This window comes from Danio rerio, chromosome 22, assembly GCF_049306965.1.
Source record: "Danio rerio strain Tuebingen ecotype United States chromosome 22, GRCz12tu, whole genome shotgun sequence".
NCBI lineage: Eukaryota > Metazoa > Chordata > Actinopteri > Cypriniformes > Danionidae > Danio > Danio rerio.
Window position 1 is genome coordinate 11,219,110 of NC_133197.1, and position 13,391 is coordinate 11,232,500.

Sequence of the window (13,391 nt, forward strand, 5' to 3'; positions counted from 1 at the left end):
TAGTGACAGATAAACAGACTCACAAACACAATATCTTACTCCGTCTCAGTGCCAGAGCGATTCCTTGGCATTCCAGCTCAGTCAGATCTTGTAAACCCCCTGGGCGTCACGACAGGCGATGAACACACGACTTCAGACACCTCAGCAGAGAGGCTGAGCGTATGAGTGCGAGGTGTGTTTCTAGAAGCGTGTCTGGGTGCATATGACAGACATGTCGTTACGTGCATCGGGATGCAACTTCCACTCGTTGCTGGCCTTCAATTCCCAGCAGGACCCAAAGGCCCTGTCGCAGTGAATCTGTCTAACTCTCTATAACACTCCTTAGGGAAAGGCGAGGCCTAACTTTACCAGCTTCAGACACCAGAAATAGTCTCAAGATAAAAAGCTGCTAAAACCAGTTTCTATTGGCTATTAGCTGGTCCAATATTCTCATTATCTGGTCTACATATTTGGTCAGCTGTATTTATATGTGCAGTGTGTGTATAATTATATGTGTAGTTTACCAGAAATGTTCCTTGCACTCAAGCGGTTCTGAACTTTCCCAATTTCTTTCTTCTGTTGAACACAAAACACGCTGCTGAAGAATATTGGAGCCAATGACTTTTATAGTAGTTTACTATGAAAGTCAATGGCTAATTTTTCCAACATTTTTCAAAATATCATCTTTTGTGTTTAACAGAAGAAAGCAACTCAATTAGGCATCTCAAATGTCATTCTGAAGGTCTTAATCATAAGTATGTCTTCACAATGATTTAATGTTTTTCAGAATGAAATTTAGCTTAAGATTGGTAACTTTTTGTTACTAGGTTGTAGAGATGCTAACTACTTAAAAACAACAATTGGCTTAAATAACAAAAGCTAGCAAGCTAAAGTTTTAAAGTAGCTTAAACTGCATGGCCAATGTCATACTAGCGAAAAAAAGATTTGAAAAAGTTTGTGAACTAAAACTGTGGACGTTTTTCAGCTAGCAACAAAGTTTTTGCTTTAAAAATCGTAATTGACTTCTGTCAGCTTTGTTTTGTTTTTAGCTTACAATATGACAAATCATTTTCAAATAAGCATAAGTTAAAATGACAAGTAGCTTAGAGCCAATAAGCTAAGAGTGTCTTTTTAGTATTTTTTTTTACATGTTACCTTTTTATAGTGACTATGTTACTGTTTTCTAACAGAATTTTACTTGAGATTGGTTACTTCTTGCTACTAGGTTGTTGAGTGCTAACTACTTAACAATAATAATTAGCTTAAACAACAAAAGCTAGCAAGTTTGAGTTAAGTAGCATAAACAGCATGACCAAAGTTAGTAAACTAAAACTCTGGATGTTCTTGTAGCAGCTACTGACAATGTATTTTTGCTTTAGAAACTTAACTTGACTTGCGTTAGTTTTGTTTTGCTAGTAGCTAACAAATGACTAACAATTTTCAAATAAGCATAGGATAAAATGACATGCAGCTTAGAGCTAATTAACTAATTAATTAGGATTGTCTTTTTAGAATAAGATGTTTAGAGATTTAGCTTTAGATTGGTTACTTATTTTGTAACTAGGTTGTTGAGTGCTAACTACTTAAAAAAAGAATTAGCTTAAATAACAAAACCTAGCAAGCTAAAGTTTCAAAGTAGCCTAAACCGCATGGCCAATGTCATACTAGCGAAAAGAAGGATTTGATAAAGTTAGTCAACTAAAACTGTTGACGTTTTTGTAGCTGGCTACTGAAAATGTTTTTGCTTTAAAAAAACATGACTAACGTTAGCTTTGTTTTGTTAGTAGCTTAGAGCTATATCGCCTTTTATAGCCATGTTTTCTAGCTATATTTTCATAGTAGCTTGCAAAGCCATTCACTGCGTCCAAAAGCGCATACTTCCATACTATATAGTACACTAAAATTAAGATGTGAGCCGAGTAGTATGTCCGTACTTATAGAATTTGAAAATCAGTATGCGAGAAATACCCGAATGACCTACTACTTCTGGTGAAATTCTGGAGTGCGCATCTCATGCACACTGCACTATCCCATGATGCCCCGCAAGAGAATTCATAAATAAGAGTGATGCGACGCAACTGACACAGGTAGGTCACGTGACCATGAAAAAATGGCGGATATAGTACATCCGAATTCCATTCATACTTTTCTCATTTATACTGTATAGATAGAATGTACTTTTCTAACAGACAAGTAGTATATTTAAACTCAAATGCAGTACCTACCGAGTAGTAGGCGGTTTCAGACGCAGCCATTAACTGTATTTTCAAAAGATAGGGAGCTTATAGCTATAGTAAGCTAAATCTTGCTGAGAAAATTTCCCCAAACTGTTGCTAACTCATCCTAAGTTAGGTTAGGTTTTCATTCAAATTTATTTTAAGTCAGCTAATATTTTCTGTTCAAAGGTCAAACATGAATCACAATCTCGTGACTATGCAAAAAAGAAAAAAAACAGCTTTAAGAGTCATATTTAGCTGATCTATTCCTTTTCAAAGCCGGTTCATACTCCAGCAGCACGACATTTCCAAGTATTTTAGCGTTTGAAAACCTCTTCTGGTGTTTCGCAGGTATACTTTAACTCTCGAATTGATTTGACACCACTTTGACCTCTCACCGAACATCCCTTCCATCTTCTCCCCGAAGTATCTCGCCAGCTCACTCCATCTCTGATCCATTTTTTCCACACAATTGAATTTTGTGAAATGACAGTCCGGGTTTTGGGGTCGTGGTTTTTTGCTGGAGGATTCAGAATAGCGAGGGAAAGCAAATGAGAATAGATGAAAGGTAAAGTGGAAAGATGGATGCAGCAGGTGAGGAGATCGGAGCCGGTCCGGCGAAGACGATGGAAATGCCCTCTGATCAATGTGACCTTTAGCAAGAGACTATGTGTGTTTGTGATGGAGTCCTGCAGGTCTGACATGACAGCTGAGAAGGAAAGGCTTTTAAACCTGGAGAGCGAGAGAGATACGCTAGGATGGAGACACAGAGGAACTGCATTTAAGTGTATTGAACCAGCTCCACACTATATTTGATAAAGTCATTAGCCTCCTTTTTTGGTACAAATGAGCATCATTTTATGTAAATAAGGCTCGTTTTAAAATAAAAGCACAATTTTTAACATTTCCAAGCACAATTATGTTGCCGTTACGTGTTCAGTGTGTGTGTGTCCGTTTTTAACTCTCTTTAAACCGTAACTCAAAACAGTGTCATGGTAATAATTTAGTTGCTCTCAGGTGACAAGCGTGTTATTGACTCTGCATTATTGACAAAGTGTCTGGAGGGGCTTCTTGGCCCCAAGGGGCAATGGGGGGCAGGAGTACCTGTCAATCAAATTCTCTCTCGCATGACACACACACCAAATCGCAAACACACACACACATACAATCCCAAATCAGAATACGCTAGGACAATATGGAAGTGATTTTTAAATTTACTTTGACTTGTAGTTTATTGCAGACAATACAACAAACATTTTTTATGTGTCCCTCATAATTTTATTAAAAAAAAAACATGTATTCTAATTTTTATTGTTGCAACACATTTAAAAAAAAAGTTGTAACAGTGAAGCATTTACCACATTGTACTGTTGCCATTTCTTTTCACAACACTTTAAAGACATTTAGGGACTAAAGACACCAAATGATGAAGTGTTTCAGGTGTATTTTTGTCCCATTCTTCCTGCAAACAAGTCTTAGGGTGGCCAACAGTACGGTGTCTTTGTTATCATATTTTGTGCTTCAAAATGCACCACACATTCTCTATTGGAAACAGGTCGGGACTGCAGGCAAGCCAGTCAAGTACCTGTAACTTCTTCCTCCGCAGCCACAACTTTGTATTGTGTGCAGACTGTGGTTTTGCATTGTCTTGTTGAAATATGTATAGGTGTCCCTGGAAAACACATCAGCATATTGTGCTCCAAAATCTCTTAGTACTTTTCAGCGGTAAAGGTGCCATATAAATGCAAGTTACCTTTGGCAAGGGCACTAGCATGGTTTTGGCTACATTCATTCTTCTGTGGCGGGGCGCCACATTGAAATCATCCCGCCACGGCTACATAACAGCTTCTTATTCAAAATATTCAATCGTTTTTTTAAATAGCGGGTTAAAATCGCACCGAAAACTTATGAAAAGGTAAGTGAATAATAACAGCGCAAACTTCTGTGACAGTAGTAGTGCTGTGCGTTGTTAAACCCTTTAAGGTGACGTGCTGACTGACTGACGGACAGGTGCGTGATGCGTGAGGCTAGCAAACACGGCGTAGCTTTCAGTTATGATGAACACAGTTTCCATAATTATACTTTATTTTTAGATAAAGGTTTGTGGCTCTGCATATAATGACTTTATCTTGCTGGAGTTTATAGCCGTTTCACTTTACTTCAGGATGCATTAATGCCGCGGTCCGCTCCGCAAGTCTATCAGTGACATTCATAAATATTCCTAGCAAATCTAATAAATGTTGGAGACATACTCGGTTCATAAATGCACTAAAATCACACTTCAGCCGCGTTTATTTGAGGGCGCGCAAAAAAAACCTGCACTTGAGCAGTGTATATTTTAGGGCGTGCAAGAGGTTTTGTGCACGAACCGAGAAAATTGGCGCTCAAGCAGAGATTGACATGCTTGTAGGCTATTACATGAATGCGATCTCGACTGAATACTGCGCCCACGACATTTGTCAATGAAATAACGCAACATGTAGTGGTAGATCAGTGTAAAATGCCCAACATAGAAAAAATCTTAGAGGAAACACTGACTAGCAAAACACCATATCATGACAGAGCCTGGCCTTTAGACTTGTTGCTGGTAACAGTCTGAATAATCCTTTTCTTCCTTGGTCTAGAGCAGTGGTCACCAAACTTGTTCCTGGAGGGCCGGTGCCCTGCAGATTTTAGCTCCAATCCTAATCAAACACACATGAACAAGCTAAAATAACTTACTAGATATACTTGAAACACCCAGGCAGGTGTGTTGAAGCAAGCTGAAGCTAAACTCTGCAGGGACACCGGCCCTCCAGGACCGAGATTGATGACCCCTGGTCTAGAGCATACAGTGTCCATTTCTCCAAAAAAAACGTAGACGGCACTTCTGGACACTGTTAACATAGGGCTTCTTTTTGGCACAGTACATATTTAACTGGCATTTATGGATGTAACCATATATTGTGGTACTTGAAAGTTTGCCGAAGTAGTCCTGACCCCATAGTGGTGATATCGCATTCTAGATGAATGATAATTTTTGATGCAGCACCACCTGAGGGATCCTTGCGTCCTTGTCCTTTATGCACTGAAATTCCTTCAGATTCCTTGAATCTTTTAATTGTTAGGCACTGTTGAAGGTGAAATATACAAATGTCTTCCTATCCTTCCTCGATGAACATTGTTCTCGCGTATTTGTTGGCAAACTGGCGATCCTCAGCAATCTTTGCTACTAAAGGACTAGACCTTACTTCGATGCTTTTGTAGCAAATTATTAATACAATCACGTTTTAAATCACATCATTATTTAACAAATTTACTTGATTGCTAACCCTAAATTGCTTCTGTCTCAACTTTCTTGGAATGTTTTGCAGGTCTGAATGACAGAAAAGGATGTATATTTAATAAAATGAATAAAATAAAGTTGCCCAGACAAAACATGAAATATATTATGCTAATATTGTCTGCAATGAAATACAAGTCAAAGTAAATTTGAAAATCACTTTATTTTTATTTGCGTTTTCTATGCTGTCCTAACTTTTTCTGATTTGAGCTTGTTTAATAAACAGATATTAGTATAACAACCACTTCTAATACTGATAACAGCAATGATAATATTACATTTAAAAAATGGACACTAGTAGACTATGGCTACATCCACAAATAAAAAAAATATTTAAAAACGTTACATTTAAAAATCAATACATGATTTTGAATAATTTATTTGGGACAAATTTTCAAAGTACAGCTCAGTAATGTGTGGGAATAGTGGCAGATCAAGGCTGTGTGTTTTAGTGTGTGGGTTCTGATGTCAAACGCATTCGGTACGGACAACTTCAATGGTTTACAGCACCTCACATCTCACTCGCCTCCGTCTCCTCATTCTTTTTAACCTTTTCTAGGTGTCCCGCATGCTAATCAAAAAGACAAGCCATCATGTCAAGCCTCCATTGTATGACGTCCCAGCAGCCATTGCAGGATATATATATATATCAACTGACACAAGGTGCAGGCTTTGAGGTTTGACTGGTTTCTAATTGCCATTTATGAGTTACCACACACACACACACACACACCTCGCTGCAGCATTTGAGGTTCATTCGCTGTGGCACAAACCACACGTCTGCGACACGGGTGACCCTCTCGGCTTCATTTAAATAATCAGCCTCCCGGTGTTTTAGTTTGCCACCGCGCACACACGCGTAATTGCACAATTCACTGTTTGAATATCCCACTAATCAGCCTTTATTCACAGTGGGAGTGTCGGACCGAGTCACAGATCAGCAGCCATTACGGCTCAAAAGTGGCACATCAGTTCTATTACACCCACATGGAGCCCACGGAAACTGGAAGTGTTTGGAAACCAGAGCGAGAGCTCTAGGAAATCAATAAATCTGAGAATAATGATAAATTTTAGGATTTATTAAGCTTCAACTTCAAGCATTTTACCCTGACATTTTCAAAATGTGTGTATTTTTCCATTATAACACTGTTATTTTATTAAAAACGCAAAACACAAAAGAGTATTTTAAGCTGGAATGGCTGTAACGGTCAAATTGACCACATGCGCTGCCTTTTTCAGTGTCTTTGAATAGCAGCTTTCTGTTAACAAAGCATGTGTTGCGCCCCAATCCGCATACTTGTACTACGTTCTACAAGTATGTACTTTTTGTGAGGGAAATGTACATCCTTTTGAGTGTGTTAACAGAAGAGTATGCAAACTTCAGGAAAACACTACTTCCTCATTAACGGACCATTATGTTTCTTAGTTACGTCCCCTGTCAATCATCTCAACACATCATCCAAATTTCTTTCATATATTCAATACCCTTCCTTATTAGAAAACCAGTAGCAGGTTAATCTGCCATTCACAAGTCTTTCATATAGAGAAATCTCCTCAGGTCTTTGCATTATTATGCATTCAGAAGTTATTGCCTAAACACATCTTTACAGAAGTTCACATTGTTGTTGCAGATTAAATGTAACACGGAAAATGAGATTTAAATATTTAACAGTTGGCTAAATATGATGACAATAGTCATTCAAACTACTTTACTACTTTCCCAAATTCCCCCCTCCCTCCCCCAATGTAAATATGACGTGACAATGCTGTTGTAAATATGCATGTAAATATGACGTGACACTGCTGTTAAAATGGAAAGTTCTATTGAGTGTGGCCTCTTTGTTTATCTATGCTCTTTGATTCAGCTGTGCTAAATATTTGAATGGTCAGAATGATAATTTTAGTGGTTAAGGATTTCTGGCAGCTCCATTGGCATGATGTAATCTGTGCTAAATATCTTTATGGATTTCAAAAAAAAGAGTTTATAATTCGTCTCTGAATTTCTTTGCTGACTGAACATGAGAAAGATTCAGGGGTCAGTACCCTTGTCAAATGACCAATTAGATTAGAATAAAACATTCATGACCTTTTACGGATCACGATTGGCCTATTTGAGCGTGGTTTAATGTATTCAAATGAGATGCAAAACGTTTAGCGGACCCATTACCGTGTTATGGTCTATATTCTCTTTGCTCAAGAATGATCAAAAAAGTAACATTATTGTGCCATCTCTTATAGCTAGTGAAAATAGTTTTATTACATCACCAAAACATCTGAGACAAAATGAAATACCAAACGCTAACTGAAAACACCACAAGGTTAACTGAAAAAAAACAGGGATTATAAGGGATGATCCCCTATCAAAAAAGAAATAAAATACCCAAATTACTAAATATGTTAATATCAAGCTGTTTCAGTGTAAATAAACATATTAAAGGGTCAGTATATGTGTATCAATAATATTATTATTATTTACAAAGTTTAAAATAAATAGTATACAATAAAAATGCGGCAAATAAATTAGCAAACAGTTTAGCCTATTAAAATGAATAGCTATTATTATAAAGAAATTGAATCAAGTTATCAAATTTCATTAATCTTTTCTTCACTGTAAAACTTCAACATTCTGATTAGAGCAACAAACAACTCTCTTATTTAGATGTTTCATTTGATTAAATAGGAGAATCCCGGAAAAAAACGGGAGGGTTGACGGATATGCCTGAAAAAACTAAAGTTGAAGTCTAATTGAAAAATAGCAAATGCTAACTGAAAAATGTCCAACTCTAACTGTCAAACAACAGATATCAAACTAAAAACGCCAAAGGCTAACAAATGCTAAAGGTTAACTAAAAAATTGCAATGTGAAAATTGAAAACAACAAATTCCAATTGAAAAATGCCAGACTAATTGAAAAATGTCAAAGATGGCTGAAAAAACACCAAAGGTAATTGAGAAATACCCAAGGCTATCAGGGAAACACAGAAGGCTAACTAAAACAACACTGGAGGCAAACTGAAAAGGCTGACTAATTGAAAACATATAGTCTAACTGAAAAAATGCCAAAGTCTAACTGAGAAACAGCAAAGGGTAACTAACAAATGCTGAAGGTTTACTGAAAAATTGCCACATGAACACTGAAAACACCAAAGTCACAATGAAAAATGCAAGTCTAAGAGAAAATTGTTAAAGTCTTACTAGTAAAAACACACCAAAGTCTCACTGAAAATACCAAAGAGTAATGGAAAAACAAAGTCCAACTGACAAAATGCCAAAGTCTAACTGAAAAACACGTTTTAAAACACCTAAGGCTAACTGACAAATGCTAAAGGTTTACTGAAAAACTGCCACATGAAAAATGAAAACACCAAAGTCTAACTGAAAATACCAAAGTCTAACTAAAAAACAAGTTTTAAAACACCAAAGTGTAACTGAAAATGTCAAAGGCTAACTGACAAATGATAAAGGTTTACTAAAAAAAAAAAAAAAAAATCGCCACATGAAAACACCAAAGTCACACTGAAAAATGCAGGTCTCACTAAAAACTCACCAAAGTCTAACTGAAAATACCAAAGTCTAACTGAAACTGAAAAAAAACAAAGTCTAACTGAAAAAATGCCAAAGTCTAACTGAAAAATGTCAAAGGCTAAATGACAAATGCTAAAAATGTATTAAAAAACGGCCATATGAAACTGCAAACACCAAAAAAAAAAATCACACTGAAAAATGGAAGTCCAAGAGAAAATTGCTAAAGTCTCACCAAAATTGTTAAAAACACACCAAATTCTAACTAAAATACCAAAGGGTAACTGAAAAACATCAAAGTCCAACTGAAGAAATGTCAAAGTCTAACTGAAAACTCGTTTTAAAACACCAAAGGCTAAATGACAAATGCTAAAGGTTTCCTGAAAAATCGCCACATAAAAACACCAAAGTCACATCACCAAATATACATCACCAAAGTCTCACTAAAAACACACCAAAGTCTAACTAAAAATACCAAAGAGTAACAGAAAAACAAAGTCCAACTAAAAAACTCACCAAAGAGTAACGGAAAATTCTAAAGTCTAACTGAAAAACACGTTTTAAAACAACAAAGTCTAACTGAAAATGTAAAAGGCTAAATGACAAATGCTAAAAATGAACTGAAAAACAGCCACATGAAAACTGAAAACACCAAAGTCACATTGAAAAATGGAAGTCTAAGAGAAAATAGCTAAAGTCTCAGTATAACACACCTAAAATTCTAACTAAAATGCCAAAGTCTAACTGAAAACCCGTTTTATAACACCAAAGGCTAACTGACAAATGCTAAAAGTTTACTGAAAAATCGCCACATAAAAACACAAAAGTCACACTGAAAAATGCAAGCCTCACTAAAAACTCACCAAAGTCTAACTAAAAAAACAAATTCTAACTGAAAAATATCAAATGCTAATTTACAAATGCTAAAGATTTACTGAAAAACTGCCACATGAAAACTAAAAAGATCAAAATCACACTGAAAAATGCAAATCTCTAAAAACACACATCAAAGTCTAACTAAAAACGGCAAAGGAATAACTAAAAAACACCAAACGTTAGTATCTCTGGTGTGTCTGAAAACATACATGATTAGCAGTGAAAGCTAACTAGAACAAGACACAAAAACAAAGTCAAGTCGTGATGAAAGACCAAAAATACATTTTTGTTACAGAAAATCTGATCTAAAATTTGGTTACAATAGATTTCAATAAATATAATAATAATACTGTGTTGTTGTTCCTATTGATTGTTACACACAAGTGATGATTATCTGTAAACCAATCAATGTTCAGCAACTAGTTTAGCTCCACCCTGTATTGCAGTACTCTTGTACTAGGTACATTTACAAAAGTGTTCTAAAAAAGTGCTATGGTAATACTTTGCTATTTAATACTTCTTTTAGTAGAAACGAAAATAAATGCATGTTGTACAATACTACAGTGAACCGTGACAAAGTAGAGACGAGTCATAAATACAAATGGTGGCTAATTCAAGACGTGTTACTTACTATAGTGCCGAGTCATTGAGTTCGTACTCGTATCCGCGTGCCGCAGACGAACGCACACCCGGATCCGCCCACAAACAGCAGAGGGCGTGGGCTATGAAGGGGAACAGCATCTGGTCTTCATCAAAACAACGGCCACACGAGAGAACCGAGTGAGCGTGAACCTGGAGAGAAAACATAAACATGGATAATAAACCAATTACAGTTACCGTTAGCATGCTAACTCAGGCACTGCTGAAAATAATGAGAGAATAGAGTCTACGAAAACCGGAGGAACACCATAAATATGGATAAAAATATCATTTGTACATCAAGAGAGGAGCTTAAAGAATTATTGAAGAACTTTTCTCAATGAGGTATACAGTATGCACATGGACTTTTAATTTCAGTCAGCCAGCCTCTTCCAGACATTTCCAGCCTGGTCTTAGCTGGTCAGGCTGGAAAATGACCAGCTAAAACCAGCTTGACCAGCCTGGTTTAAGCTGGACATAGCTGGTTTTGGCTGGGCTCCCAGCCTGGTTAGGCTGGTCAAGCTGGTTTTAGCTGGTCATCTCCCAGCCTAACCAGCTAAGACCAGGCTGGAAATGGCTGGAAACCAACCTGGAAGTGGCCAAAACCCCTCTAAAACCAGCCTGGTCGACCAGCTAAAACCAGCCAACCAGCCTAGGCTGGTTTAAGCTGGATTTTTCAGCAGGCAACAACCAAAGCGTAGCATGTTAATTAAAGCTCTCCTGCTACAAATATTAAACTTTGAAAGAATCTTTCATTCATTCGTTTCCTTCAGCTTAGTCCCTTTTTTCATCAGGGGTCGCCACAGCGGAATGAATCGCCAACCTGTCCAGCATATGTGTTACACAGCGGAAGCCATTCCAACTGCAACCCAATAATGGGAATCACCCATACACTCTCACATGCGCACACATACACTACGGCCAATTCAGTTTATTCAATTCACCTAAACCACATATTTGGGGGGGGGGGGGGGGGGGGCATGTAAACCCCACACAGAAATGCCAACTGACCCAGCCGGGACTCAAACCAGTGACCTTCTTGCTGTGAGGTCACAGTGCTAACCACTGAGCCACCATGTCGCCCAAGATTTCTTAATTGCCATTATTATTATAATGATTATTAGTCAGTTTTTGTATGATTAGTCAAGCCATTACTAGCAAGAGTTCGGATAAGTAAGAAAATGTAATGTTAGGAGTCGTAGCACAGCTTTTTAAACATAAAATATAATTAAAAACGACTAGAACAAAGGTCTTTCAGTGTGACCCAACACACATATCTTACTCTGTTATTAAAGAACAATCGGCTTCATCTGTCTAATTACAATACATCGTTCATCACATGACCCGATCAAACCCGGCCTACATCACGAGTGTATTTCACAATCACAGCAGTCGACCCTCAGACGCAGATAATGACTGTTTGAGACACCCGTGCGGAAGATACCAGAGGATTAGGATGAAACTCAACTCACTGACTGACAGCCTGGTTTGGTCTGCCTGTTAAATATCTACATGCATCTAGTTGTAGCATAAAGATGCTGCCACCTAGTGGCCCCTCTAAAGACCGCAAGCAACAGAACTGCAAGAATATGTCTCGTTAGAGCAGATGTATAGACTTAGTATTTGATTAGCTGGAGAAATGGCATCCTTGTTAACTTTGGGTAACATGCCATGAGGATCTGTAGATGTACTTTAGCCGATTATAGAGTTAATAAATTTATTTTTTATTATCTTTTACATGTACGTTATTGCCCTTTGCAGTTATATTCAATTATATGCCAGTCGTATGACGTATAATGTCTAAAATTATGTCTAATATAATAGTAGGTATAATAATAACAATAATAATAATAATAATAATAATAATAATAATGATGATAATAATAATAATAATAGTAATAATACATATATGACTACAGTTAAAGAGAAATGTAATAGCCATTTTTTTATTCATTTCTTAAGTATTGTTTAAGAGAGCAAGAACATGTTTATTTGCAGCATTTCCTATTTTTTTTTTGGAGAAAGTCTTTCTTCTTTTAGTTTGGCCAGGAAATAAAGATGAAGATTGCTGAGATCAATATTATTTACATTCTTAAGAAATTATTTTATTATTTATTATTGAATGTAAAAAATGTATATGTAAAAATAAATGCATGAGTACGGAATGATAAAACATTACAAACATGGGTACACTAGTACCAAAATCAGAAATTTAAAAGAGTTGTGGAAATACCACAGACCCACCCCAAAAAACTACAATGTGGCATTAATAAATAAATCATGATAGAGAAATAATAATTATTTTGTACTTTAGTACAAGTCCAAAATGTGAACATAAAATATAACGAAGTAAATTAAAATAAAATGCACTCATAAAGCGTTAGGGCTGGGACACACAAAGCTGAAAGTCAACTGTTGGGCTTCATCAGCCTGGCTAGTGACTTAAGGCTGATTTATACTTCTGTGTCAAACACCGGCGTATGCTACGGCGCTGACGCATAGCCCTTCGCCGTGGCTGTCGGCGTCGCTAACGTGCACCTCTCAAAAATTGTAACTACACGTCGCAACGACGCGTAGCGCAAGCTCTGTGATTGGTCGGCTTGGTAGCACTGACAAGTCTGGGCGGGACCGAGAGCCGCGCGAATGGCGCGAGCTGGACGCGAGCACAATGGAGCGATTGTTTACAAGTGTGGAGTCCCGTGAAGGGGCTCCTGATGAAAAGTTTTGTTTTGTGTTTACCTCATAGTTAAAGTTCTTGCACGTCCGCCAGTTCCTGCCTCAAAATGAATGAGTTTGAGCCACTTGTACATCCAGGAAGTGTTCAGGAAAAGCAAAAC

At 37.1% G+C, this 13,391-nt stretch overlaps 1 protein-coding gene across 2 annotated transcripts in view; it reads right to left on the bottom strand.

Annotated features, from left to right (window-relative positions):
- Nucleotides 1–13,391, bottom strand: part of gnav1 (guanine nucleotide binding protein (G protein) alpha v1) — a 57,511-nt gene that overhangs the window by 27,325 nt on the left and 16,795 nt on the right. For both annotated transcript variants that reach the window (XR_012397487.1, NM_001166014.1), the window contains exon 4: nt 10,547–10,707. Coding sequence is in view for 1 of the 2 variants with exons in the window: in NM_001166014.1 (NP_001159486.1) it covers nt 10,547–10,707 (161 nt within the window). In the remaining variant the exon portion in view is untranslated. The remainder of the gene's footprint in view (nt 1–10,546; nt 10,708–13,391) is intronic.